This window comes from Tamandua tetradactyla, chromosome 3, assembly GCF_023851605.1.
Source record: "Tamandua tetradactyla isolate mTamTet1 chromosome 3, mTamTet1.pri, whole genome shotgun sequence".
Classification (NCBI taxonomy): domain Eukaryota; kingdom Metazoa; phylum Chordata; class Mammalia; order Pilosa; family Myrmecophagidae; genus Tamandua; species Tamandua tetradactyla.
The window spans coordinates 96,933,397-96,960,869 of NC_135329.1; the positions used below are offsets into that span (position 1 = coordinate 96,933,397).

Here is a 27,473-nt window from a genome sequence, read left to right on the forward strand (position 1 = left end):
ATTGATTGCTAGTATTCTAATCTACCCAACTTTTTAACCCCTTACCTGCCCCCCATTATTTATTTGTTTTGTATCCTCCTTTTTTTTAACACATCTGTCCATACCCTGGATAAAGGGAGCATCAGATACGTTTTCACAATCATACAGTCACATTGTAAAAGCTATGTAGTTATAAAATCTTCTTCAAGAATCAAGTCTGCTGGAACACAGTTCAGCAGTTCCAGGTACTGCCCTCTAGCCACTCCAATATACCACAAACTAAAAAAGGATAGCTATATAATGTGTAAGAATAACCACCAGGATAACCTCTCGACTCTGTTTGAAATCTCTCAGCCCCTGAAACTTTATTTTGTCTCATTTTGCTCTTCCTCCTTTTGTTCAAGAAGGCTTTCTCAATCCCGTGATGCTGGGTCCTGGCTCATCCCTGGGAGTCCTTTCCCATGTTGCCAGGGAGATTTCCACCCTTGGGAGTCGTGTCCACATAGTGGGGGAGGGCAGTAAGTTCACCTGCCAAGTTGGCTTAGAGAGAGAAGCCACAATCAAGCTTAGCTTCTTCTTTGCAGGAATAAGTTTCATGGGGGTGAACCCCAAGATTGAGGGATCTGCCCTCAATCTATTGAATTGGTTGTCCCCACTGCTTGCAAGAATATCAGGAGTTCCACAGATGAAGGAGTTTAATATTTTCTCCTTTCCCCAGTCCCCAAAGGCGACTGTACCAGTTTGAATCTGTTGTATACCACAGAAAAGCCATGTCCTTTAATCCTCATTCAATAGTACTGGATGGGATCTTTTTAATTGTTTCCATGGAGATTTGACTCACCCAATTGTGGTTGGTTACTTTGATTAGATGGTTTCCATAGAGATATGTCTCCACCCATTCAAGATGGGATTGCTTACAGCAGCCCTTTAAGAGAGTCATTTTGGAAAAAGCTTCAGAACCACCCCACCCCCACCCCCCAGGAAAGTCATTAAAGTCACTGAAGAAACCTGGAGAGAAAGCTGGCAGACACCACCATGCGCCTTTCCAACTGAGAGAGAAACCCTGACCATCATCAACCTTCTTGAGCCAAGCTATCTTTCTCTAGATGTCCTACTTTGAATGTTTTTTTGTTTGTTTTTTGTTTTTAATTTTATTAATTTAAAAAAATTACAAGAAACAAACATTTCCAACACATATACTCAGCAATTCACAATATCATCACATAGTTGCATATTCATCATCATGATCATTTCCCAGAACATTAGCATCAATTCAGAAAAAGAAATAAAAAGACAACCGAAAAATATAGCAAACATAAAAAAAAATTTTTACTTTGAACGTTTTTATAACCTTGCCTGAATTTGGGCATTTTCACGGCCTTAAAACTGTGAACTTGCAACTTAATAAATTTCTCTTTTGAAAAGGCATTCCATTTTTGGTATATTGCATTCTGGCAGCCTTTACAAACTAAAACAGGGACTTTGCAAATACTTTTTAATTCTCTGCCTAAATTACTCTGGGATGTATCGGGGCATCACACTAACCTGGACAAACCAACAAGATCTCATTCCCTATTCAAGATTCTATGTAATTATGGTGTTAGAACAAAGTGATCATGCAGGTTAAGTTAGATAACATGCTACCAAAAATATAAATTTTGCACGAAATAAATATCTCTTCCTTTGGTCTCACACAGAAGTTGAAGTTTGAAAATATAGACCATATCACCCTTTACCCTGTATTCTGTTTTACCTTAGTCCTATCCAAATCAGCTTCATTCATGTCTTTACTTGAAGTCTAAGAATTTCTTCAACTTTTTTTTACCAGTTGTTGTATGGGGTAATGCTGACTTTCATAGAGTTAGAGCTCTAACTCTGAGTCCCGAGTGTCACACAAATACCCAATGTTCCAGGAATGACCAGATTATACATAAATAGCTCAGTATCTCACAACTTAGAAAAAAACATTTACAACTCTGGAATAAATGTAACTGCTGTAAAAGTTTACAATCTAGGAGGCTTTACAGTAGGCCCCAATCTGACAACCCATGCTCTTTTTTTTAATCATATAGTTGTATATTCATCATCATGATAATTTCTTAGAACATTTGCATCAATTCAGAAAAATAAAAAGAAAACAGAAAAAAAATTCATACATACTATACCCCTTACCCCTCTCTTTCATTGATCACTAGCATTTCAATCTATTTTAACATTTGTTCCCCCTATTATTTATTTATTTTTAATCCATATGTTTTACTCATCTGTTCATAAGGTAGATAAAAGAAGCATCAGAACTCTTGATATTCTCACAGACAATGGGGACACCCAAAGCAATAGGTTGAGCCCCCAATCTTGGGGTTTATTCATATGAAACTTAACCCCACACTGGATAGGCTAATCCCACTTAAAATTAGGCCTAAGAGTCACCCCCAAGAGAACCTCTATTATGCTCAGATGTGGCCTCTCTCTCCAGCCAACACAACAAGCAAATTCACTAGCCTCTCCCATCTACATGGGACATGATTCCCAGGGGTGTGGACCTTCCTGGCAACATGGGACAGAAATCCTAGAATGAGCTGAGACTCAGCATCAAGGGATTGAGAGAACCTTCTCAACCAAAAGGGAGAAGAGCAAAATGAGACAAAATAAAGCATCAATGGCTGAGAGATTCCAAACAGAGTCGGGAGGTTATCCTGGAGGTTATTCTTAGGCATTAAATAGATATCGCCTTGTTAGTCAAGATGTAATGGAGAGGCTGGAGGGAACTGCCTGAAAATGTAGAGCTGTTTTCCAGTAGCCATGTTTCTTGAAGATGATTGTATACTGATATAGCTTTCACAAGGTGACTGTGGGATTCCGAAAACCTTGTGTCTGATGCTCCTTTTATCTACCTTATCAACAGACAAGTAGAACATATGGAATAAAAATAAATAATAGGCAGAACAAATGTTAACATAAATTTAGATTGAAATGCTAGTGATCAATGAAAGGGAGGGGTAAGGGGTATGGTATGTATGAATTTTTTTCTGTTATCTTTTTATTTCGTTTTCTGAATTGATGCAAATGTTCTAAGAAATGATTAAGATGAATATGCAAATTGTGATAATACTGTGAATTACTGATTATATATGTAGAACGGAATGATCATAAGTTAAGACTGTGTTTGTTTGTTGTTATAGTTTTTTAAAAAATTAACAAAAAAGGTTAAAAAAAAAAAGAAGAAGCATCAGACACAAGCTTTTTACAACCACGTAGTCAAATTGTGAAAGCTATATCATTATATAATCATCTTCAAGAAACATGGCTACTGGAACACAGCTCTACATCTTCAAGCAGTTTCCTCCAGATTCTCTGTTATGCCCCAACTAAGAAGGTGATATCTATTTAATGCAGAAGAATACCTTCCAGTATAACCTCTCAACTCTGTTTGGAACCTCTCAGCCATTGACACTTTATTTTGTCTCATTTCGCTCTTCCCCCTTTTGGCAGAGAAGGTTTTCTCAATTCCTTGATGCTGAGTCACAGCTCATTCTAGGATTTCTGTCCCACGTTGCCAGGAAGGTCCACAGCCCTAGGAGTCATGTCCCACGTAGAGAGGGGGAGGGCAGTGAGTTTGCTTGTCATGTTGGCTGAGAGAGAGAGGCCGCATCTGAGCAACAAAAAGAGGTTCTCTTGGGGGTGATTCTTAGGCCTAATTTTAAAAAGGCTTAGCCTATCCTTTGTGGGGTTAAGTTTCATATGAACAACCCCCAAGATTGGGGGCTCAGCCTATTGCTTTGGTTGTCCCCACTTCTCCACTTGGGGAAGTTGAATTTTCCCCCTTTCTCACCATTCCCTCAAGGGGACTTTATTTATTTATTCACTGTTCAAATCACTATGGAACTCATGCTCTTGGCTTCATTTTTCTGAATTTGTATATTATAGTTAGTCCATATACGTGAGGCATGAAATATTTGTTGTTTTGTTTCTGACATTTCATTCAACATACAGTCCTCATGGCTCTTTCACCTAGTTGCATGCTTCACCAACAATCTTTTTTTCTTTAATCTTTTTTAAAGATATGGAAAAATTGATCCTCAAATTCACATGGGGTCTCTAATAGCCAAAACAATCTTGAAAAAGAACAAAAGTTGGAGGACTTACACTTCCTGATTTCAAAACTTGCTAAAAGCTCATGTAAACCATGAACTATAATTAAGAGTACACTTATAAAACTGTTCTTTCATCAATACTAACAAATGTACCACACTAATGCAAAGTGTTAAAGATAGGGAAGTTGTTCTAGTTTGCTAGCTGCTGGAATGCAATATACCAGAAACAGAATGGCTTTTAAAAGGGGAATTTAATAAGTTGCTCATTTACAGTTCTTAGGCTGAGAAAGTGTCTCAATTAAAACAATTCTATAGAAATGTCCAATCTAAGGCATCCAGGGAAATATACCTTGGTTCAACAAGACTGATGAAGTTAAGAGCTTCTCTCTCAAGTGAGAAGGCACATGGCGAGCACAGTCAGGGCTTCTCTGTCAGCTGGAAGGGCACATGGCGAACACAGCATCATCTGCTAGCTTTGGCTTCCGGTTTCATGAAGCTCCCCAGGAGGCGTTTTCCCTCTTCATCTCTAAAGGTTGCTGGCTCATGGACTCTCTGCTTCGTGATGCTGCAGCATTCTCTGCTCTCTCCGCATCTCTCATTCTCCAAAATGTTTCTTCCAGAAGCTTATCAAGACCCACCGAAATGGGTGGAGACATGTCATCACCTAATCTAGCTTAACAATCGTTCTTGATTAAATCACATCTCCAAGGAGATGATCTGATTACAGTTTCAAACATACAGTATTGAATAAGGATTATTCTGCCTTTATGAAATGGAATTTTGATTAAAACATGGCTTTTCTAGAGGACATATATCATTCCAAACCAACACAGAAGTAAATGGGAACTTTGAAATTTATGCGTGATTTTTCTGTAAACCTATAACTTCTCTTATAATTTTTTTAAAAACTTCCTACAAAGTTACAGTTGGTAAAACCATGTGGTCCATGGACCAATGGAATAGAATTAAAGAGTTCAGAAATAACCCCCTACATCCATGGCCAATTGATTTTTTTCATGGCCAGTTGATTTTTCAAAGGCCAAGACCACTCACAGGAGATAGAATAGTTTCTTCACCAAACGGTGATGGGACAGTTGGATGTCCACACGCAAAATGACATTGGATCCCTACCTCAAACCTTATATAAAAATTAACTCAAAATAAATTAATGACTCAAATATTAGATCAAAAACCATAAAACTTTTAGAAAAACACATGGGGCAAATCTTCATGGCTTGGATTTGGTAATGAGTTCTTAGATATGATACCAAAATCACAAGGAATAATATTAAAAATGGATAAAACTGACTTCATCAAAGTTAAAAAAATTTTTGTGCATCAAAGGACATTATCAAGAAAAACAACCTACAGAATGGGAGAAAATATTTGCAAATCATATATCTGATCAAAGATTTGTGTGTTAAATATTTAAAGAACTCTTAAAACCCAACACTAAAAAGACAACCCAATTTTAAAAACAGGCAAAAGACTTCCTTTTCTCCAAAGAAGATATTCAAAGGATGTGAAAAGATGCTCCATGCCTTTAGGCCATGTGGAGATGGAGGTAGGGGCTGCAGTGCTGCAGCTATAAACCAAGGAATGCCCAGGGACTTCTGGGAACCACCAGAATCTGGGAGGAGCCCAGGAAGGACCCAGAGGGAGCAGGGCCCAGCCAACATATGGATTTTAGACTTCTGGCCTCCAGAACTGTGAGACAATAAATTTCTGTTGTTTTAAGCCACCCTGTGTGTGGTCCTTTGTTAAAGCAGTCCTAGGAAACTCCGATGGTCATATCCTGGCTGGGCTGTCCTCTCCCATGGCCTGGCAGCCCATGTTAAGGGGTGTGGCTCTCGGGGAGTCTCCTGGAGGCAAGGCAGGGCCCACACCCAGAGTTTCCTCCTCTCTGCACCAGGCACAGTGGAGCCCAAGAGCTGAGCAAGCCCAGCCCAGCCCAGCTCACTAACAACCTGGCCTGGGAAAGCAGAGTGAGAGAAAGCCAGAGGTCATGTAGGGACCTGGGTGGGTGATGGGGCTGGCAGGAGGGGTGCCCATGGGGTAGTAAGGGTCCTTGGGGAACCCCTCTCAGGAACACTGGGGTGAGACCGGCCCCCTCTGTGCCTCAGACCGCTTTGTTCACACTGGTGCCAACCTTGGTGACTCTACAAAGTTGACGCCAAAACTCAGCAAGGACAGGGGGCTGTCATTGACTCCTGTGGGGCGATTTATATCCAAAGGCGCAACCCTCCCGGCCGAGCCCTTTCCCCTTGATCCTTCCTGCCTCTTGAACTGTGGTGCCTGTGTGATTTCCCAGAAGTGCCGGGTGAATGATGGGAAGTAAGTCCCTCTGCACCACTACCGCTGCCTTCTTTCTGGTGCTATAAAAGTGCTGCTAACCTTCGGGACCACTTCTTTCCCAGCCTAGATGAGCCCCAGCCATCTCCTTGGGGCAGGTCAGTGTCTGCAGGGCTTGGGAGGAGCTGGGGCTGCTCAGCCTCATGTGGGAGCCTCGGGGCAGAGGATCAGAGTGTCCGTCCCCCCACCCCCCCCACCCCCCCCCCACCCCTGCCACTGCAAAGAAACGCATTGTCCTTCCTCCTGAGGAAAAGAAGGCCAGGAGTAGGGGTGGGGGTGGGGTTCACCTGAGACTCGTTATCAAGAGTCTGGGGGCCTGGGGGAAGGGAGGTGGGGGTGCTGCTGCACCCAAGACACCATCCCTTTTCCTCCACCAGCAAGACCTCCTGTTTTGGTTTGCCAAAGCTGCCGGAATATAATATATCAGAAATGGATCAGCTTGTACAATAGGGATTTATTAGCTTACAAATTTACAGTTCTAAGGCCATGGAACTGTCCAAGTTAAGGCCCCAACAGGACAATACCTTCTCTGAAGACAGGCCACCAGCGTCTGGACCCCTCTGTCACATGGGAAGGCACACAGCTGATATCTGCTGGCCCTTCTCTCCCAGGTTTCGTGGCCTCCTGTCTCATCTTCTCCAGGGGCTTTTTCTCTCTTAACTCTCTCAGTTTCATGTCTCTCTTATCTTCTCATAAAGGACTCCAGTGAAAGGATTAAGACCCCCCTTGAAAGGGGTGAGTCACATCTCAATTGAGATAACTTAACCAAAAGGTCCCACCCACGATAGGTCTGCACCCACAAAAATGGATTAAAAGAACATGGGCTTCCTGACCAAAAGGGTGAAAAGAAGTGGAACAAATATGGTATCAGTGGCTGAGAGAGTTCAAATAGAGTCGAGAGGCTACTCTGGAGGTCACTCCGACACAGCTTCAGTTAGACATTGCTACTTATTATAGCTTGCCAAACCCCAACCAAAACCATTCCTGGGAATCCTAGAGAACACCTAGGGTATTATATAAGATTCCACAAAGGTTCCATACACTAGGATAACTTTCCAAAACCTACAACCTCCAGTTGGGTATTTGGACCAGATGAGTCTTGAAATGCAGAGGGGTCAGTCTCTCCAGAACATCAGCTAGTTTCATCCCCCTATCCCATATTATCGACAGCCCCTTCCAACATGAAAAAGTTAGGATGGGCATAGCCCAAATACCCCTAAAGAGTGGGAGAAAAATCAAAGGTGATGGTGGAGTTATACAAAGAAGGTAGAGAAGGTAGGGTTTAACAAGTGACTATGAGTGCTGAATCTTTATATTGATATTTCTTTTAGTCTCCAAGATCTTAGAGCAGCTAGAAGTAAAAACAAAATTGTGTTATTGTAACCCATACCAAGTCTGAAATCTGTTCTACAACTAATCGTCATGATGTGAACTTTATTGCTTTTTTTGTATATATGTTATTTTTCAGAAAACAAAGAAAAAAAGTTGATTGTGATGATAAATGAATGGCTATATGATGATTTTGTAAGCCACTGATTGCACACTTTGGATAATTACATAGTATGTGAATATATAATATACATCAATTAAAATTTTTTAAAAAAACATAGACTTTTCTGGAGTACATAACTGCTTCAGACCACAGGGAAAGTTTCCTTTACGGAATAAAAAAAGCCATATCAAACGGGCAATGCTTTCTCCTGGGATGAGAATAGTGGGCTTTATTTCCAGCTATGTCACTTTATTTATGACACTTGCTCAATTTCTTTTTCTGCCACTTTCCCATTTACAGGAGTAGAGGCAGGACTTGTGGAGGGCATTGCAGCTGGTGAACCTAGGGATGGGGGGTCAGGAGTAGCTTTAGCTCACAGCTATAAGATAAGGCTTTGGAGAACACTGGTCGTTTGTGTCTCCTTGCATCTTTCCTCCTTATTCCTGGAAGGCCAGGATTTGCTACTGCCTGTCACGTGGATGCTGGTGGAGCAAAGTTCAGCGAGCCCTGCCAAGGTCAGGAACCCCTGCTAAGGTCAGAGAGCCCAGCCAAGGTCAGTGAGTCCAGCCAAGGTCAGCGAACTCTGCCGGGCAAGCAAGCCCAGGTGTGTTAGGGTTCTCTAGAGAAATATAACCAGCAGAAGAGATCTGTAAATATGAGATTCATAAAGGTGTCTCACACAGTGGTGGTAATGGAAGAGTCCAAAATGCATAGGGCAGGCTGTGACACTGTCAGCTCTGATGAAGGGTCTAGACAAACTTCATAGGAGAGGCTCGCTGGCTAAAGAAGCAGTGAAAGAGTCTCTCTTCTCCCTTAAAAGCCTTCAATTGATGGCATTATCTCATTATGGGTAACCTGCCTTGATTGATCATAGATGTAATCAGCCACAGGAGCGATCAACTGACTGATGATTTAATCAACCAGCCATGAAATATCCTTGCAGAAACAGTCACGCCAGTGCTTGCCTGACCAGACAATTGGGCATAATCATGTGGCCAGATTGACACCAGGACATAACCATCACACCAGCCAGGTCAGTGAGACCTGTGGGGCTCACCCACCCCTCTATGGGATGGGCAATTCTCACTGTCCTTGGCAGGGCTCACTTACCTTGGCAAGGCTTGCTGACCTAGGCTGGGCTCTCTCACCCAGGCTGAGCTCACTGACCTTGGATGATGTGCTGGTTTGAAAGTTTTATGAACCCTAGAAAAGCCATGTTTTAATCCTGATCCAAATTCATGGAAGCAGCTGTTTCTTTTAATCCTAATTTAATATTGTAGATTATCTCCACAGAGATGTGACATATCCAGTTGTGAGTGTGACCTTTTATTAGATGGAGATGTGACTTCACCCATTCCAGATGGGTCTTGGTTAGTTTCTGGAATCCTTTAAAAGAGGAAACATTTTAGAGAGAGCCAGAAATGACAGAAGGCTCAGAGCCAACAGAAATTTCACAGCAGAGCTGACACAAATACCAAGACATGGAAAACAGATGCTTGGAGATGCTTGGAGCCCAGCAGATGTCTTCATGAGATGTTAAGCAAGCCAGAACCTGGAGAGAGCCAAGGGAATCCAAGAGATGAAAGCCAGCCCTGGAGAAGCAAAGTGAGGAATCCCCACAGAAACAGAGGCTGAAAGCAGTGGAGCCTAGGAGAAAGGGACCAGCAGATGCCAACCATATGACTACCCAGCTGACAGAGGTGGTCCTGACCCATCTGCCTTCCTTGAATTAAGGTATCTTTTCCGGGATGCCTTGGTTTGGGCAATTTTATAGGCTTAGAACTGTAGACCTGTAACTTATTAAATTCCCCTTTTAAAAATCCATTCCACGCCCTGCCAGCCAGCCCGCCCTCCTCTCCCTCTCTGTCCGCCGGCCCGGCGCGGCGCTCACGCCCCGCCAGTCTGCCCTCCTCTCCCTCTCTGTCCGCCGGCCCGGTGCGGTGCTCATGCCCCACCAGCCAGCCTGCCCTCCTCTCCCTCTTCCCCCTTCTGCTCCAGCGGCGCTCCATCCGCCATCTTATCCTTCCCTTTCTCCTCCTGCTCCGGCAGCTCTCCAACCACCACCGTGCCCTCTTCCGCCTTCACCGGCTCCTCCGCCTCCGGCCTCGACAGCCTTGCCACCCTCACCTTTCCTCCTCCAGAACAGCTACTGGCAGAGTGGAGACGATACAGAGCAGCTCCAGGAGCCATGACGGAGATCAAAGGGACGGCGTACCCCATCCTGGAATGGCTGACTGTCTGGGAGAACCAGCTCCGGTGAGATCGCCGAGGGGCGCGGGCTTTCCCGGGCGGGACGGCAAGCGGCCGGAGTCCCTCCCTTCCTCCTTCCCAGGCCAGTCGGCAGAATTGGGTAGGCGGTCCCCTCGGGCCACGGCGGCTGACGCCCCCACCACGCGAGGCCCCCCGGACCAACTGAGAGAGTTGGGTCGGAAATCCCCAGACCGCGGAGAACGGTGACCGGGGGGTCCCTTTCAAACACGTGACTCCCCGGTCCAGCTGGGAACAGTGCACTCTCCTGGGCTGTGGCAGCTGATGCCCTACTGCCATGCTTGGCACCCCGGGCCAACTAGGAAATTCGGTCGGGCGCTCTCCCGGGCTGCGGTGGCCGGCAACCCTCCCCGCGTTCGGAACCGCGGGCCGGCTGGCACTCTTCCAGGCTGCTTCAGCTGCCGAACCTCCCCCACGGTGAGAGTTTTCCAAAGTTAAAGGACCCACAGCAACTCTTACTGGTGGAACCCGTAGACAAACGTGTGCCACGAGCGCCACCTACTGGGCAGGATAAGAAAAACAGAACCCAGAGATTTCACAGAAAAATCTTTCAACCTGTGGGGTCCAAAAACCCAGGGAAATCTGACTAAATGCCCAGACGCCAGCAGAAGATAACGGATCACGCTCAGAAAATTGAAAATATGGCCCAGTCAAAGGAACAAACCAATAGTTCAAATGAGATACAGGAGCTGAAACAACTAATGCTGAATATATGAACAGAAATGGAAAACCTCTTCAAAAACGAAATCGATAAATTGAGGGAGGACATGAAGAAGACATGGGCTGAACAAAAAGAAGAAATAGAAAAACTGAAAAAACAAATCACAGAGCTTATGGAAGTGAAGGATAAAGTAGAAAAGATGGAAAAAACAATGGATACCTACAATGATAGATTTAAAGAGACAGAAGATAGAATTAGTGATTTGGAGGATGGAACATATTCAACTTGTGCATTTGGAGAATTCCTGATATTTTCACAAGCTGTGGGGACACCCAAATCAATAGGCCAAGCTGTCCATCTTGGGATTGCCCCTATGAAACTTATTCTTGCAAAGGATAGCTTAAACCTACTTATAATTATGCCTAAGGATCACCCCCAGAAAATCTCTTTTGTTGCTCAAATGTGGCCTCTCTCTCTAAGCCAACTCAGCAGGTGAACAGTCTATTATCCCCACTACATGGGACATGACTCCCAGAGGTTTAAATCTCCCTGGCAACATGGCACAGAACTTGTGGGATTTGCTGGGACCTGGTTTCATGGAATTGAGTAAGCCTTCTCGACCAAAGGGGGAAGAGAGAAATGAGGCAAAATAAAGTTTCAGTGGCTGAGAGATTTCAGAGACAAGAGGTTATCCTGGAAGTTATTCTTAGGCATTGTATAGATATCCCTTTTTAGTTTATGGTGTATTGGAGTGGTTGAAGGGAAGTACCTGAAACTGTTGAGTGGTGTTCCTGTAGCCTCGATTCTTGAAGACAAGTGTATAATGATATAACTTTTACAGTGTGACTGATTGTGAAACCTTGTGTCTGATGCAAATTTTCTCCAGAGTTTGTAGAGATGAGTAAAAAAATATATAGATAAAAAAATAAATAATAGGGGGGATTAGGGGTAAAAATTTTAGGTAGATGGAGATACTAATGTTCAATTAGAGGGAGTTGTAAGGGACATAGAATGTACAAGTTTTTTCTTTTTTCTTTTTACTTCTTTTCCTGGAGTGATGCAAATGTTCTAAAAATGATCATGGTGATGAATACACAACTATGTGGTGATATTGTGCATCATTGATTGTACACCATGTAAGGACTATTTGGGTGTGAAGATTTGCCAGAAAAAATATTTTTCAAAAGAATTCTATATTTAGGAAAACTATCCTTCAAAAATGAAAGTAGAACACTATGGGAAGATCCTCTGGGAATTAGTCCTTCCACTAAAACAATTGAACTGGCACAATCTGTGTGAATCAACTATTTTGGAACTCTGAATTCTGGTGGAACACTGCACAGATCCAGAGGAGAGTTGGCGGAAGAGGCGGGTAAATTGTGGTAAATACACAGTGGCCACCAACCCCAGTCCTAAGCTATGTGGCAGGCAGCAGTGAGGACTGCAGCTAAGAATGGGCTCATGAGGGCATATTCCTCCATAACCCAGGATGTGTGGTCTGATTGCAGTCACAGCTTTTGATCAGCTACTTCAGATCAGTGGGGTGGGTGACCTTTAGGGAGGCCATAGTCCCAACCTCTGTCAGGCAGAAGATGCTTAAAGAAACAGTACCTCTTCTCTTTCCATTCCCTGTTTGGAAAACACAATAGTTGGAAAAGTCACAAATTAAACACTCCACACTTCAACAGTAAAAAAAATAATAGCAATCCCAGAGACACTAAATTTCCAGAGTTGTATTCTAACAACAGCACACTCATAATTTTTGGCATTCAAAAAATATTACAAAAACACAAGGAAACAGGAAATGTGACCCATTCAGAAGGGAGAAAAGAATTTGCCAGCAACCTCCCCCAGGGAAGCTAATAGATCGGAACCATTAATGAAAGATTTTAAATCAACTGTCTTAAATATGTTCAATGAGGTAAAAGAATCCATATGCAGAGAAATAAAGGAACTCAGGAAAATGTCTGAACAGCATGGAGAAATAGAAATTAAAAAAGAACCAAGCAGGAATGTGGGGGCTGAAAAGTACAGTAATTAAAATGAATTTAGATGGATTCAACAGCACACTTGAGCAAGCAGAAGAAACGATCCGTGATCTTGAGGACAACTGAAATGATCCAGTGTAAGGAACAGAGAGAAAAAACAAAGAAAGGAAAAAACAGAACCTGAAAACCTATAGGGCACAATAAAGAGTATGAATATATCTATCACTGGAGACCCAGTAGGCCGAGAGAGAGAGAAACGGGCAGAAAATATACTTGAAGATCCAATGGCCAGCAACTTCTTAATTCTGAAGAAAGACATGAAAACACACATACACATATCCATAACTTCAACCAAATCCAAGGAGGCTGGACTCTAAAAACACCTAAGCAAAAAATAATTATAGTGAAATTGTCAAAATAAAAAAGATATAGATGACTTTGAAAGCAACAACAGAGAAGAGACTTGTTGAACAGAAGGTTTCCCAAATAGATTAAAAACAGATTATTATCAGAAACCATGGAGGCCACTCATCAATGGGACAAAATATTTAAAGTATTTAAAGCAAAAATATTCACCCAAGAATAACACATCCAGCAACATTAACCTTCAAAAATGAAAGAGAAATTTAGACATTTACACCCAAAGGAAAACTGACAGAGTCCATTATCAGAAAACCTGCCCTAAAAGAAATACTAAAAAGCACCTTTCAGGATGGAATAAAAACATTCTACACAGTAACTAGAAGCCATTACAATAAATAAAGAACATTAATAAACATAAAGTACATAGGCAAATACAACTCCCAAATTATTTTATTTTCAGTTTGTAATAACTGTCCCCATATGATTTAATTGGCAAATATGTAAAAACCTATTTAAAATCTAGGTCAACAGGGTATAATATATTGAGATATAAATGGAAACAACAACAATAAAAAGGGGGAAGGGTGGGAAAATATAGGACTAGAGAGTTTCTACAGTTCTAAAACAATGCTGGTTCTAGTTGAATTAAGTTGTTATTAGTTTAAGATATGAATGATAATAACGTAAGTAACCACTAAGAAAATACCTAAAACAGAAGAAGAGTTTAAAGTAAAGAAGAAGTATATCAAAACAATATACTACAAAAAGCAGCTACAGCGTGCACACGTGGTTAGGTGGTAGAATGCACACCTTTAATGAGGGAGACCTGGGTTAAATTCCCAGACCATGTACCTCCCCGCGAAAAAATGCTTCCATTCAAACCCGCACACTCCACCCCCTGACCCCTAAGAAAGACATGTTTTTCCCATAGGCAAAACACATTAACTTTTGTAACTAATTAATTTTTCATTAATTTTTTATTAGTATAAAAACAATATATATTATTAATTAATATATCAATTTGCCAACTGTGTGTTAATTAATTTTTGTATTAATCAATTCCTAACAATATCAGAAACCTTAAACCTTTCAGCAGCAACACAATGAAGTACAAAATTAGAGACAGGATAAAATCTCATCAAGTCACTTACAGGCATTGTCTCTCCTAAGGCCAAATTCTCTCCATTTGCTCTGGACCTTTGATAACTCCGAACAAGTTCTTTGCTGCCAACAGATAAAGGAGGAACATTCGTCGGATGCATATACACATTTCCATAAGGAGGAAGGAACACAGGGGTCACTGGACCCACACAGTTTCCAAAACCTGCAGGGCAAAGTCCATTACATTTCAAAGTCTGAGAATCATTCAGCTTTGGGGCTTTAGAAAGTGGCAGTCCCACCCCTGCCCAGGGCCTGTGCAGTGGCCCGCCTCTTCCCAAATCCACCTCGGGGAACATCCAGGAGACCACCTCTGGGCTCCACTCTCTCCAGGCATCAGGGCCACCCCTGGGCTCTCCGCCATTTCTGGGGCACACGCTCAACCCCTGCACATGGCGGCAGCCAGGCTCTCCCAGGCCCCCAACGAGGGTGCTACGCCTTTTCCTAGGCCCGAGGCTGCACAGCTCTTCCACTGCAATGAGAGGGGAGACTCATCCTCGCCCTTCAGGGTACACTCACCCTCTCCATGCATACAGGTGGGTCCACTCTCCTGGCCGAGGTTTCTTGGCTTCAGACCCGAACTCTCACGGTTCTCACTCTGCAGACTCCAATCTCTCCCTTTTGTGCCCTCCTCTGTCAAGACTGGCAGTGGTTCCATTTACACCAACAGTCTCTTCACGCACTCCAGGACTTCTCCACCACGCTCTTCACAGTTCTTCCAAAATCTTCCCCTTAGCCATCCAAAACACCGTTCAAACATATCTGGCATTTGCAAACCGCCGCAGCACCCCGCTCTCCGGTACCAAATCTGTTCAAGTTTGCTAGCTGCTGGAATGCAATATACCAGAAACGGAATGGCTTCTAAAAAGGGGAATTTTAGGAGGTGCTAGTTTACACTTCTAAGCCCGAGAAAATGTCCCAATTCAAACAAGTCTATAGAAATGTCCAATCAAAGGCATCCAGGGAGAGACACCCTGGTTCAAGAAGGCCGATGAAGTTCAGGGTTTCTCTCTCAAGTGAGACGGCACATGGCAAACACAGTCAGGGCTTCTCTCTCAGCTGGAAGGGCACATGGCAAATACCGCGTCATCTGCTAGCTTTCTCTCCTGGCCTCCTATTTCATGATGTTCCCCGGGAGGCATCTTCCTTCTTCATCTCCAAAGGTCACTGCCTGGTGGCCTCTCTGCTTCGTGGTGCGGCAGTATCCTCTGCCCTCTCTGAGTCTCTCTTTCTCCAAGACGTTTCCTCTTTTATACGACTTCCGAAACGAATCAAGACCCACTCAAACGGGTGGAGACATGCCGTCCCCTGATCCAGTTGAACGACCATTCTTGACTAAATCTCATCAATCAGGGAGATGATCTCATTACAGTTTCAAACATACAGTATTGAAGAGAGATGATTCTACCTTTATGGAATGGGATTTATGGTAAAACATGGCTTTTCTTAGGGGGCATGCTTCCGCCGTTCAAACCCGCACACTCCACCCCCTGACCCCTAAGAAAGACATGTTTTTCCCATAGGCAAAACACATTAACTTTTGTAACTAATTAATTTTTCATTAATTTTTTATTAGTATAAAAACAATATATATTATTAATTAATATATCAATTTGCCAACTGTGTGTTAATTAATTTTTGTGTTAATCAATTCCTAACAATATCAGAAACCTTAAACCTTTCAGCAGCAACACAATGAAGTACAAAATTAGAGACAGGATAAAATCTCATCAAGTCACTTACAGGCATTGTCTCTCCTAAGGCCAAATTCTCTCCATTTGCTCTGGACCTTTGATAACTCCGAACAAGTTCTTTGCTGCCAACAGATAAAGGAGGAACATTCGTCGGATGCATATACACATTTCCATAAGGAGGAAGGAACACAGGGGTCACTGGACCCACACAGTTTCCAAAACCTGCAGGGCAAAGTCCATTACATTTCAAAGTCTGAGAATCATTCAGCTTTGGGGCTTTAGAAAGTGGCAGTCCCACCCCTGCCCAGGGCCTGTGCAGTGGCCCGCCTCTTCCCAAATCCACCTCGGGGAACATCCAGGAGACCACCTCTGGGCTCCACTCTCTCCAGGCATCAGGGCCACCCCTGGGCTCTCCGCCATTTCTGGGGCACACGCTCAACCCCTGCACATGGCGGCAGCCAGGCTCTCCCAGGCCCCCAACGAGGGTGCTACGCCTTTTCCTAGGCCCGAGGCTGCACAGCTCTTCCACTGCAATGAGAGGGGAGACTCATCCTCGCCCTTCAGGGTACACTCACCCTCTCCATGCATACAGGTGGGTCCACTCTCCTGGCCGAGGTTTCTTGGCTTCAGACCCGAACTCTCACGGTTCTCACTCTGCAGACTCCAATCTCTCCCTTTTGTGCCCTCCTCTGTCAAGACTGGCAGTGGTTCCATTTACACCAACAGTCTCTTCACGCACTCCAGGACTTCTCCACCACGCTCTTCACAGTTCTTCCAAAATCTTCCCCTTAGCCATCCAAAACACCGTTCAAACATATCTGGCATTTGCAAACCGCCGCAGCACCCCGCTCTCCGGTACCAAATCTGTTCAAGTTTGCTAGCTGCTGGAATGCAATATACCAGAAACGGAATGGCTTCTAAAAAGGGGAATTTTAGGAGGTGCTAGTTTACACTTCTAAGCCCGAGAAAATGTCCCAATTCAAACAAGTCTATAGAAATGTCCAATCAAAGGCATCCAGGGAGAGACACCCTGGTTCAAGAAGGCCGATGAAGTTCAGGGTTTCTCTCTCAAGTGAGACGGCACATGGCAAACACAGTCAGGGCTTCTCTCTCAGCTGGAAGGGCACATGGCAAATACCGCGTCATCTGCTAGCTTTCTCTCCTGGCCTCCTATTTCATGATGTTCCCCGGGAGGCATCTTCCTTCTTCATCTCCAAAGGTCACTGCCTGGTGGCCTCTCTGCTTCGTGGTGCGGCAGTATCCTCTGCCCTCTCTGAGTCTCTCTTTCTCCAAGACGTTTCCTCTTTTATACGACTTCCGAAACGAATCAAGACCCACTCAAACGGGTGGAGACATGCCGTCCCCTGATCCAGTTGAACGACCATTCTTGACTAAATCTCATCAATCAGGGAGATGATCTCATTACAGTTTCAAACATACAGTATTGAAGAGAGATGATTCTACCTTTATGGAATGGGATTTATGGTAAAACATGGCTTTTCTTAGGGGGCATGCTTCCGCCGTTCAAACCCGCACACTCCACCCCCTGACCCCTAAGAAAGACATGTTTTTCCCATAGGCAAAACACATTAACTTTTGTAACTAATTAATTTTTCATTAATTTTTTATTAGTATAAAAACAATATATATTATTAATTAATATATCAATTTGCCAACTGTGTGTTAATTAATTTTTGTGTTAATCAATTCCTAACAATATCAGAAACCTTAAACCTTTCAGCAGCAACACAATGAAGTACAAAATTAGAGACAGGATAAAATCTCATCAAGTCACTTACAGGCATTGTCTCTCCTAAGGCCAAATTCTCTCCATTTGCTCTGGACCTTTGATAACTCCGAACAAGTTCTTTGCTGCCAACAGATAAAGGAGGAACATTCGTCGGATGCATATACACATTTCCATAAGGAGGAAGGAACACAGGGGTCACTGGACCCACACAGTTTCCAAAACCTGCAGGGCAAAGTCCATTACATTTCAAAGTCTGAGAATCATTCAGCTTTGGGGCTTTAGAAAGTGGCAGTCCCACCCCTGCCCAGGGCCTGTGCAGTGGCCCGCCTCTTCCCAAATCCACCTCGGGGAACATCCAGGAGACCACCTCTGGGCTCCACTCTCTCCAGGCATCAGGGCCACCCCTGGGCTCTCCGCCATTTCTGGGGCACACGCTCAACCCCTGCACATGGCGGCAGCCAGGCTCTCCCAGGCCCCCAACGAGGGTGCTACGCCTTTTCCTAGGCCCGAGGCTGCACAGCTCTTCCACTGCAATGAGAGGGGAGACTCATCCTCGCCCTTCAGGGTACACTCACCCTCTCCATGCATACAGGTGGGTCCACTCTCCTGGCCGAGGTTTCTTGGCTTCAGACCCGAACTCTCACGGTTCTCACTCTGCAGACTCCAATCTCTCCCTTTTGTGCCCTCCTCTGTCAAGACTGGCAGTGGTTCCATTTACACCAACAGTCTCTTCACGCACTCCAGGACTTCTCCACCACGCTCTTCACAGTTCTTCCAAAATCTTCCCCTTAGCCATCCAAAACACCGTTCAAACATATCTGGCATTTGCAAACCGCCGCAGCACCCCGCTCTCCGGTACCAAATCTGTTCAAGTTTGCTAGCTGCTGGAATGCAATATACCAGAAACGGAATGGCTTCTAAAAAGGGGAATTTTAGGAGGTGCTAGTTTACACTTCTAAGCCCGAGAAAATGTCCCAATTCAAACAAGTCTATAGAAATGTCCAATCAAAGGCATCCAGGGAGAGACACCCTGGTTCAAGAAGGCCGATGAAGTTCAGGGTTTCTCTCTCAAGTGAGACGGCACATGGCAAACACAGTCAGGGCTTCTCTCTCAGCTGGAAGGGCACATGGCAAATACCGCGTCATCTGCTAGCTTTCTCTCCTGGCCTCCTATTTCATGATGTTCCCCGGGAGGCATCTTCCTTCTTCATCTCCAAAGGTCACTGCCTGGTGGCCTCTCTGCTTCGTGGTGCGGCAGTATCCTCTGCCCTCTCTGAGTCTCTCTTTCTCCAAGACGTTTCCTCTTTTATACGACTTCCGAAACGAATCAAGACCCACTCAAACGGGTGGAGACATGCCGTCCCCTGATCCAGTTGAACGACCATTCTTGACTAAATCTCATCAATCAGGGAGATGATCTCATTACAGTTTCAAACATACAGTATTGAAGAGAGATGATTCTACCTTTATGGAATGGGATTTATGGTAAAACATGGCTTTTCTTAGGGGGCATGCTTCCGCCGTTCAAACCCGCACACTCCACCCCCTGACCCCTAAGAAAGACATGTTTTTCCCATAGGCAAAACACATTAACTTTTGTAACTAATTAATTTTTCATTAATTTTTTATTAGTATAAAAACAATATATATTATTAATTAATATATCAATTTGCCAACTGTGTGTTAATTAATTTTTGTGTTAATCAATTCCTAACAATATCAGAAACCTTAAACCTTTCAGCAGCAACACAATGAAGTACAAAATTAGAGACAGGATAAAATCTCATCAAGTCACTTACAGGCATTGTCTCTCCTAAGGCCAAATTCTCTCCATTTGCTCTGGACCTTTGATAACTCCGAACAAGTTCTTTGCTGCCAACAGATAAAGGAGGAACATTCGTCGGATGCATATACACATTTCCATAAGGAGGAAGGAACACAGGGGTCACTGGACCCACACAGTTTCCAAAACCTGCAGGGCAAAGTCCATTACATTTCAAAGTCTGAGAATCATTCAGCTTTGGGGCTTTAGAAAGTGGCAGTCCCACCCCTGCCCAGGGCCTGTGCAGTGGCCCGCCTCTTCCCAAATCCACCTCGGGGAACATCCAGGAGACCACCTCTGGGCTCCACTCTCTCCAGGCATCAGGGCCACCCCTGGGCTCTCCGCCATTTCTGGGGCACACGCTCAACCCCTGCACATGGCGGCAGCCAGGCTCTCCCAGGCCCCCAACGAGGGTGCTACGCCTTTTCCTAGGCCCGAGGCTGCACAGCTCTTCCACTGCAATGAGAGGGGAGACTCATCCTCGCCCTTCAGGGTACACTCACCCTCTCCATGCATACAGGTGGGTCCACTCTCCTGGCCGAGGTTTCTTGGCTTCAGACCCGAACTCTCACGGTTCTCACTCTGCAGACTCCAATCTCTCCCTTTTGTGCCCTCCTCTGTCAAGACTGGCAGTGGTTCCATTTACACCAACAGTCTCTTCACGCACTCCAGGACTTCTCCACCACGCTCTTCACAGTTCTTCCAAAATCTTCCCCTTAGCCATCCAAAACACCGTTCAAACATATCTGGCATTTGCAAACCGCCGCAGCACCCCGCTCTCCGGTACCAAATCTGTTCAAGTTTGCTAGCTGCTGGAATGCAATATACCAGAAACGGAATGGCTTCTAAAAAGGGGAATTTTAGGAGGTGCTAGTTTACACTTCTAAGCCCGAGAAAATGTCCCAATTCAAACAAGTCTATAGAAATGTCCAATCAAAGGCATCCAGGGAGAGACACCCTGGTTCAAGAAGGCCGATGAAGTTCAGGGTTTCTCTCTCAAGTGAGACGGCACATGGCAAACACAGTCAGGGCTTCTCTCTCAGCTGGAAGGGCACATGGCAAATACCGCGTCATCTGCTAGCTTTCTCTCCTGGCCTCCTATTTCATGATGTTCCCCGGGAGGCATCTTCCTTCTTCATCTCCAAAGGTCACTGCCTGGTGGCCTCTCTGCTTCGTGGTGCGGCAGTATCCTCTGCCCTCTCTGAGTCTCTCTTTCTCCAAGACGTTTCCTCTTTTATACGACTTCCGAAACGAATCAAGACCCACTCAAACGGGTGGAGACATGCCGTCCCCTGATCCAGTTGAACGACCATTCTTGACTAAATCTCATCAATCAGGGAGATGATCTCATTACAGTTTCAAACATACAGTATTGAAGAGAGATGATTCTACCTTTATGGAATGGGATTTATGGTAAAACATGGCTTTTCTTAGGGGGCATGCTTCCGCCGTTCAAACCCGCACACTCCACCCCCTGACCCCTAAGAAAGACATGTTTTTCCCATAGGCAAAACACATTAACTTTTGTAACTAATTAATTTTTCATTAATTTTTTATTAGTATAAAAACAATATATATTATTAATTAATATATCAATTTGCCAACTGTGTGTTAATTAATTTTTGTGTTAATCAATTCCTAACAATATCAGAAACCTTAAACCTTTCAGCAGCAACACAATGAAGTACAAAATTAGAGACAGGATAAAATCTCATCAAGTCACTTACAGGCATTGTCTCTCCTAAGGCCAAATTCTCTCCATTTGCTCTGGACCTTTGATAACTCCGAACAAGTTCTTTGCTGCCAACAGATAAAGGAGGAACATTCGTCGGATGCATATACACATTTCCATAAGGAGGAAGGAACACAGGGGTCACTGGACCCACACAGTTTCCAAAACCTGCAGGGCAAAGTCCATTACATTTCAAAGTCTGAGAATCATTCAGCTTTGGGGCTTTAGAAAGTGGCAGTCCCACCCCTGCCCAGGGCCTGTGCAGTGGCCCGCCTCTTCCCAAATCCACCTCGGGGAACATCCAGGAGACCACCTCTGGGCTCCACTCTCTCCAGGCATCAGGGCCACCCCTGGGCTCTCCGCCATTTCTGGGGCACACGCTCAACCCCTGCACATGGCGGCAGCCAGGCTCTCCCAGGCCCCCAACGAGGGTGCTACGCCTTTTCCTAGGCCCGAGGCTGCACAGCTCTTCCACTGCAATGAGAGGGGAGACTCATCCTCGCCCTTCAGGGTACACTCACCCTCTCCATGCATACAGGTGGGTCCACTCTCCTGGCCGAGGTTTCTTGGCTTCAGACCCGAACTCTCACGGTTCTCACTCTGCAGACTCCAATCTCTCCCTTTTGTGCCCTCCTCTGTCAAGACTGGCAGTGGTTCCATTTACACCAACAGTCTCTTCACGCACTCCAGGACTTCTCCACCATGCTCTTCACAGTTCTTCCAAAATCTTCCCCTTAGCCATCCAAAACACCGTTCAAACATATCTGGCATTTGCAAACCGCCGCAGCACCCCGCTCTCCGGTACCAAATCTGTTCAAGTTTGCTAGCTGCTGGAATGCAATATACCAGAAACGGAATGGCTTCTAAAAAGGGGAATTTTAGGAGGTGCTAGTTTACACTTCTAAGCCCGAGAAAATGTCCCAATTCAAACAAGTCTATAGAAATGTCCAATCAAAGGCATCCAGGGAGAGACACCCTGGTTCAAGAAGGCCGATGAAGTTCAGGGTTTCTCTCTCAAGTGAGACGGCACATGGCAAACACAGTCAGGGCTTCTCTCTCAGCTGGAAGGGCACATGGCAAATACCGCGTCATCTGCTAGCTTTCTCTCCTGGCCTCCTATTTCATGATGTTCCCCGGGAGGCATCTTCCTTCTTCATCTCCAAAGGTCACTGCCTGGTGGCCTCTCTGCTTCGTGGTGCGGCAGTATCCTCTGCCCTCTCTGAGTCTCTCTTTCTCCAAGACGTTTCCTCTTTTATACGACTTCCGAAACGAATCAAGACCCACTCAAACGGGTGGAGACATGCCGTCCCCTGATCCAGTTGAACGACCATTCTTGACTAAATCTCATCAATCAGGGAGATGATCTCATTACAGTTTCAAACATACAGTATTGAAGAGAGATGATTCTACCTTTATGGAATGGGATTTATGGTAAAACATGGCTTTTCTTAGGGGGCATGCTTCCGCCGTTCAAACCCGCACACTCCACCCCCTGACCCCTAAGAAAGACATGTTTTTCCCATAGGCAAAACACATTAACTTTTGTAACTAATTAATTTTTCATTAATTTTTTATTAGTATAAAAACAATATATATTATTAATTAATATATCAATTTGCCAACTGTGTGTTAATTAATTTTTGTGTTAATCAATTCCTAACAATATCAGAAACCTTAAACCTTTCAGCAGCAACACAATGAAGTACAAAATTAGAGACAGGATAAAATCTCATCAAGTCACTTACAGGCATTGTCTCTCCTAAGGCCAAATTCTCTCCATTTGCTCTGGACCTTTGATAACTCCGAACAAGTTCTTTGCTGCCAACAGATAAAGGAGGAACATTCGTCGGATGCATATACACATTTCCATAAGGAGGAAGGAACACAGGGGTCACTGGACCCACACAGTTTCCAAAACCTGCAGGGCAAAGTCCATTACATTTCAAAGTCTGAGAATCATTCAGCTTTGGGGCTTTAGAAAGTGGCAGTCCCACCCCTGCCCAGGGCCTGTGCAGTGGCCCGCCTCTTCCCAAATCCACCTCGGGGAACATCCAGGAGACCACCTCTGGGCTCCACTCTCTCCAGGCATCAGGGCCACCCCTGGGCTCTCCGCCATTTCTGGGGCACACGCTCAACCCCTGCACATGGCGGCAGCCAGGCTCTCCCAGGCCCCCAACGAGGGTGCTACGCCTTTTCCTAGGCCCGAGGCTGCACAGCTCTTCCACTGCAATGAGAGGGGAGACTCATCCTCGCCCTTCAGGGTACACTCACCCTCTCCATGCATACAGGTGGGTCCACTCTCCTGGCCGAGGTTTCTTGGCTTCAGACCCGAACTCTCACGGTTCTCACTCTGCAGACTCCAATCTCTCCCTTTTGTGCCCTCCTCTGTCAAGACTGGCAGTGGTTCCATTTACACCAACAGTCTCTTCACGCACTCCAGGACTTCTCCACCATGCTCTTCACAGTTCTTCCAAAATCTTCCCCTTAGCCATCCAAAACACCGTTCAAACATATCTGGCATTTGCAAACCGCCGCAGCACCCCGCTCTCCGGTACCAAATCTGTTCAAGTTTGCTAGCTGCTGGAATGCAATATACCAGAAACGGAATGGCTTCTAAAAAGGGGAATTTTAGGAGGTGCTAGTTTACACTTCTAAGCCCGAGAAAATGTCCCAATTCAAACAAGTCTATAGAAATGTCCAATCAAAGGCATCCAGGGAGAGACACCCTGGTTCAAGAAGGCCGATGAAGTTCAGGGTTTCTCTCTCAAGTGAGACGGCACATGGCAAACACAGTCAGGGCTTCTCTCTCAGCTGGAAGGGCACATGGCAAATACCGCGTCATCTGCTAGCTTTCTCTCCTGGCCTCCTATTTCATGATGTTCCCCGGGAGGCATCTTCCTTCTTCATCTCCAAAGGTCACTGCCTGGTGGCCTCTCTGCTTCGTGGTGCGGCAGTATCCTCTGCCCTCTCTGAGTCTCTCTTTCTCCAAGACGTTTCCTCTTTTATACGACTTCCGAAACGAATCAAGACCCACTCAAACGGGTGGAGACATGCCGTCCCCTGATCCAGTTGAACGACCATTCTTGACTAAATCTCATCAATCAGGGAGATGATCTCATTACAGTTTCAAACATACAGTATTGAAGAGAGATGATTCTACCTTTATGGAATGGGATTTATGGTAAAACATGGCTTTTCTTAGGGGGCATGCTTCCGCCGTTCAAACCCGCACACTCCACCCCCTGACCCCTAAGAAAGACATGTTTTTCCCATAGGCAAAACACATTAACTTTTGTAACTAATTAATTTTTCATTAATTTTTTATTAGTATAAAAACAATATATATTATTAATTAATATATCAATTTGCCAACTGTGTGTTAATTAATTTTTGTGTTAATCAATTCCTAACAATATCAGAAACCTTAAACCTTTCAGCAGCAACACAATGAAGTACAAAATTAGAGACAGGATAAAATCTCATCAAGTCACTTACAGGCATTGTCTCTCCTAAGGCCAAATTCTCTCCATTTGCTCTGGACCTTTGATAACTCCGAACAAGTTCTTTGCTGCCAACAGATAAAGGAGGAACATTCGTCGGATGCATATACACATTTCCATAAGGAGGAAGGAACACAGGGGTCACTGGACCCACACAGTTTCCAAAACCTGCAGGGCAAAGTCCATTACATTTCAAAGTCTGAGAATCATTCAGCTTTGGGGCTTTAGAAAGTGGCAGTCCCACCCCTGCCCAGGGCCTGTGCAGTGGCCCGCCTCTTCCCAAATCCACCTCGGGGAACATCCAGGAGACCACCTCTGGGCTCCACTCTCTCCAGGCATCAGGGCCACCCCTGGGCTCTCCGCCATTTCTGGGGCACACGCTCAACCCCTGCACATGGCGGCAGCCAGGCTCTCCCAGGCCCCCAACGAGGGTGCTACGCCTTTTCCTAGGCCCGAGGCTGCACAGCTCTTCCACTGCAATGAGAGGGGAGACTCATCCTCGCCCTTCAGGGTACACTCACCCTCTCCATGCATACAGGTGGGTCCACTCTCCTGGCCGAGGTTTCTTGGCTTCAGACCCGAACTCTCACGGTTCTCACTCTGCAGACTCCAATCTCTCCCTTTTGTGCCCTCCTCTGTCAAGACTGGCAGTGGTTCCATTTACACCAACAGTCTCTTCACGCACTCCAGGACTTCTCCACCATGCTCTTCACAGTTCTTCCAAAATCTTCCCCTTAGCCATCCAAAACACCGTTCAAACATATCTGGCATTTGCAAACCGCCGCAGCACCCCGCTCTCCGGTACCAAATCTGTTCAAGTTTGCTAGCTGCTGGAATGCAATATACCAGAAACGGAATGGCTTCTAAAAAGGGGAATTTTAGGAGGTGCTAGTTTACACTTCTAAGCCCGAGAAAATGTCCCAATTCAAACAAGTCTATAGAAATGTCCAATCAAAGGCATCCAGGGAGAGACACCCTGGTTCAAGAAGGCCGATGAAGTTCAGGGTTTCTCTCTCAAGTGAGACGGCACATGGCAAACACAGTCAGGGCTTCTCTCTCAGCTGGAAGGGCACATGGCAAATACCGCGTCATCTGCTAGCTTTCTCTCCTGGCCTCCTATTTCATGATGTTCCCCGGGAGGCATCTTCCTTCTTCATCTCCAAAGGTCACTGCCTGGTGGCCTCTCTGCTTCGTGGTGCGGCAGTATCCTCTGCCCTCTCTGAGTCTCTCTTTCTCCAAGACGTTTCCTCTTTTATACGACTTCCGAAACGAATCAAGACCCACTCAAACGGGTGGAGACATGCCGTCCCCTGATCCAGTTGAACGACCATTCTTGACTAAATCTCATCAATCAGGGAGATGATCTCATTACAGTTTCAAACATACAGTATTGAAGAGAGATGATTCTACCTTTATGGAATGGGATTTATGGTAAAACATGGCTTTTCTTAGGGGGCATGCTTCCGCCGTTCAAACCCGCACACTCCACCCCCTGACCCCTAAGAAAGACATGTTTTTCCCATAGGCAAAACACATTAACTTTTGTAACTAATTAATTTTTCATTAATTTTTTATTAGTATAAAAACAATATATATTATTAATTAATATATCAATTTGCCAACTGTGTGTTAATTAATTTTTGTGTTAATCAATTCCTAACAATATCAGAAACCTTAAACCTTTCAGCAGCAACACAATGAAGTACAAAATTAGAGACAGGATAAAATCTCATCAAGTCACTTACAGGCATTGTCTCTCCTAAGGCCAAATTCTCTCCATTTGCTCTGGACCTTTGATAACTCCGAACAAGTTCTTTGCTGCCAACAGATAAAGGAGGAACATTCGTCGGATGCATATACACATTTCCATAAGGAGGAAGGAACACAGGGGTCACTGGACCCACACAGTTTCCAAAACCTGCAGGGCAAAGTCCATTACATTTCAAAGTCTGAGAATCATTCAGCTTTGGGGCTTTAGAAAGTGGCAGTCCCACCCCTGCCCAGGGCCTGTGCAGTGGCCCGCCTCTTCCCAAATCCACCTCGGGGAACATCCAGGAGACCACCTCTGGGCTCCACTCTCTCCAGGCATCAGGGCCACCCCTGGGCTCTCCGCCATTTCTGGGGCACACGCTCAACCCCTGCACATGGCGGCAGCCAGGCTCTCCCAGGCCCCCAACGAGGGTGCTACGCCTTTTCCTAGGCCCGAGGCTGCACAGCTCTTCCACTGCAATGAGAGGGGAGACTCATCCTCGCCCTTCAGGGTACACTCACCCTCTCCATGCATACAGGTGGGTCCACTCTCCTGGCCGAGGTTTCTTGGCTTCAGACCCGAACTCTCACGGTTCTCACTCTGCAGACTCCAATCTCTCCCTTTTGTGCCCTCCTCTGTCAAGACTGGCAGTGGTTCCATTTACACCAACAGTCTCTTCACGCACTCCAGGACTTCTCCACCATGCTCTTCACAGTTCTTCCAAAATCTTCCCCTTAGCCATCCAAAACACCGTTCAAACATATCTGGCATTTGCAAACCGCCGCAGCACCCCGCTCTCCGGTACCAAATCTGTTCAAGTTTGCTAGCTGCTGGAATGCAATATACCAGAAACGGAATGGCTTCTAAAAA

At 45.1% G+C, this 27,473-nt stretch overlaps 1 protein-coding gene and 1 long non-coding RNA gene across 2 annotated transcripts in view; both read right to left on the bottom strand.

Annotated features, from left to right (window-relative positions):
• The window catches only part of LOC143676764 (uncharacterized), a 30,216-nt gene extending 14,532 nt beyond the window's left edge, over nt 1-15,684 (bottom strand). The window contains exons 1-2 of the mRNA XM_077152114.1: nt 15,654-15,684; nt 14,349-14,827 (exon numbers count right to left, since the gene is read on the bottom strand). Of these exons, the coding sequence (XP_077008229.1) occupies nt 14,349-14,827; nt 15,654-15,684 (510 nt within the window). The remainder of the gene's footprint in view (nt 1-14,348; nt 14,828-15,653) is intronic.
• The window catches only part of LOC143677550 (uncharacterized), an 87,793-nt gene that overhangs the window by 27,792 nt on the left and 32,528 nt on the right, over nt 1-27,473 (bottom strand). The gene's annotated exons all lie outside the window — the stretch shown is intronic.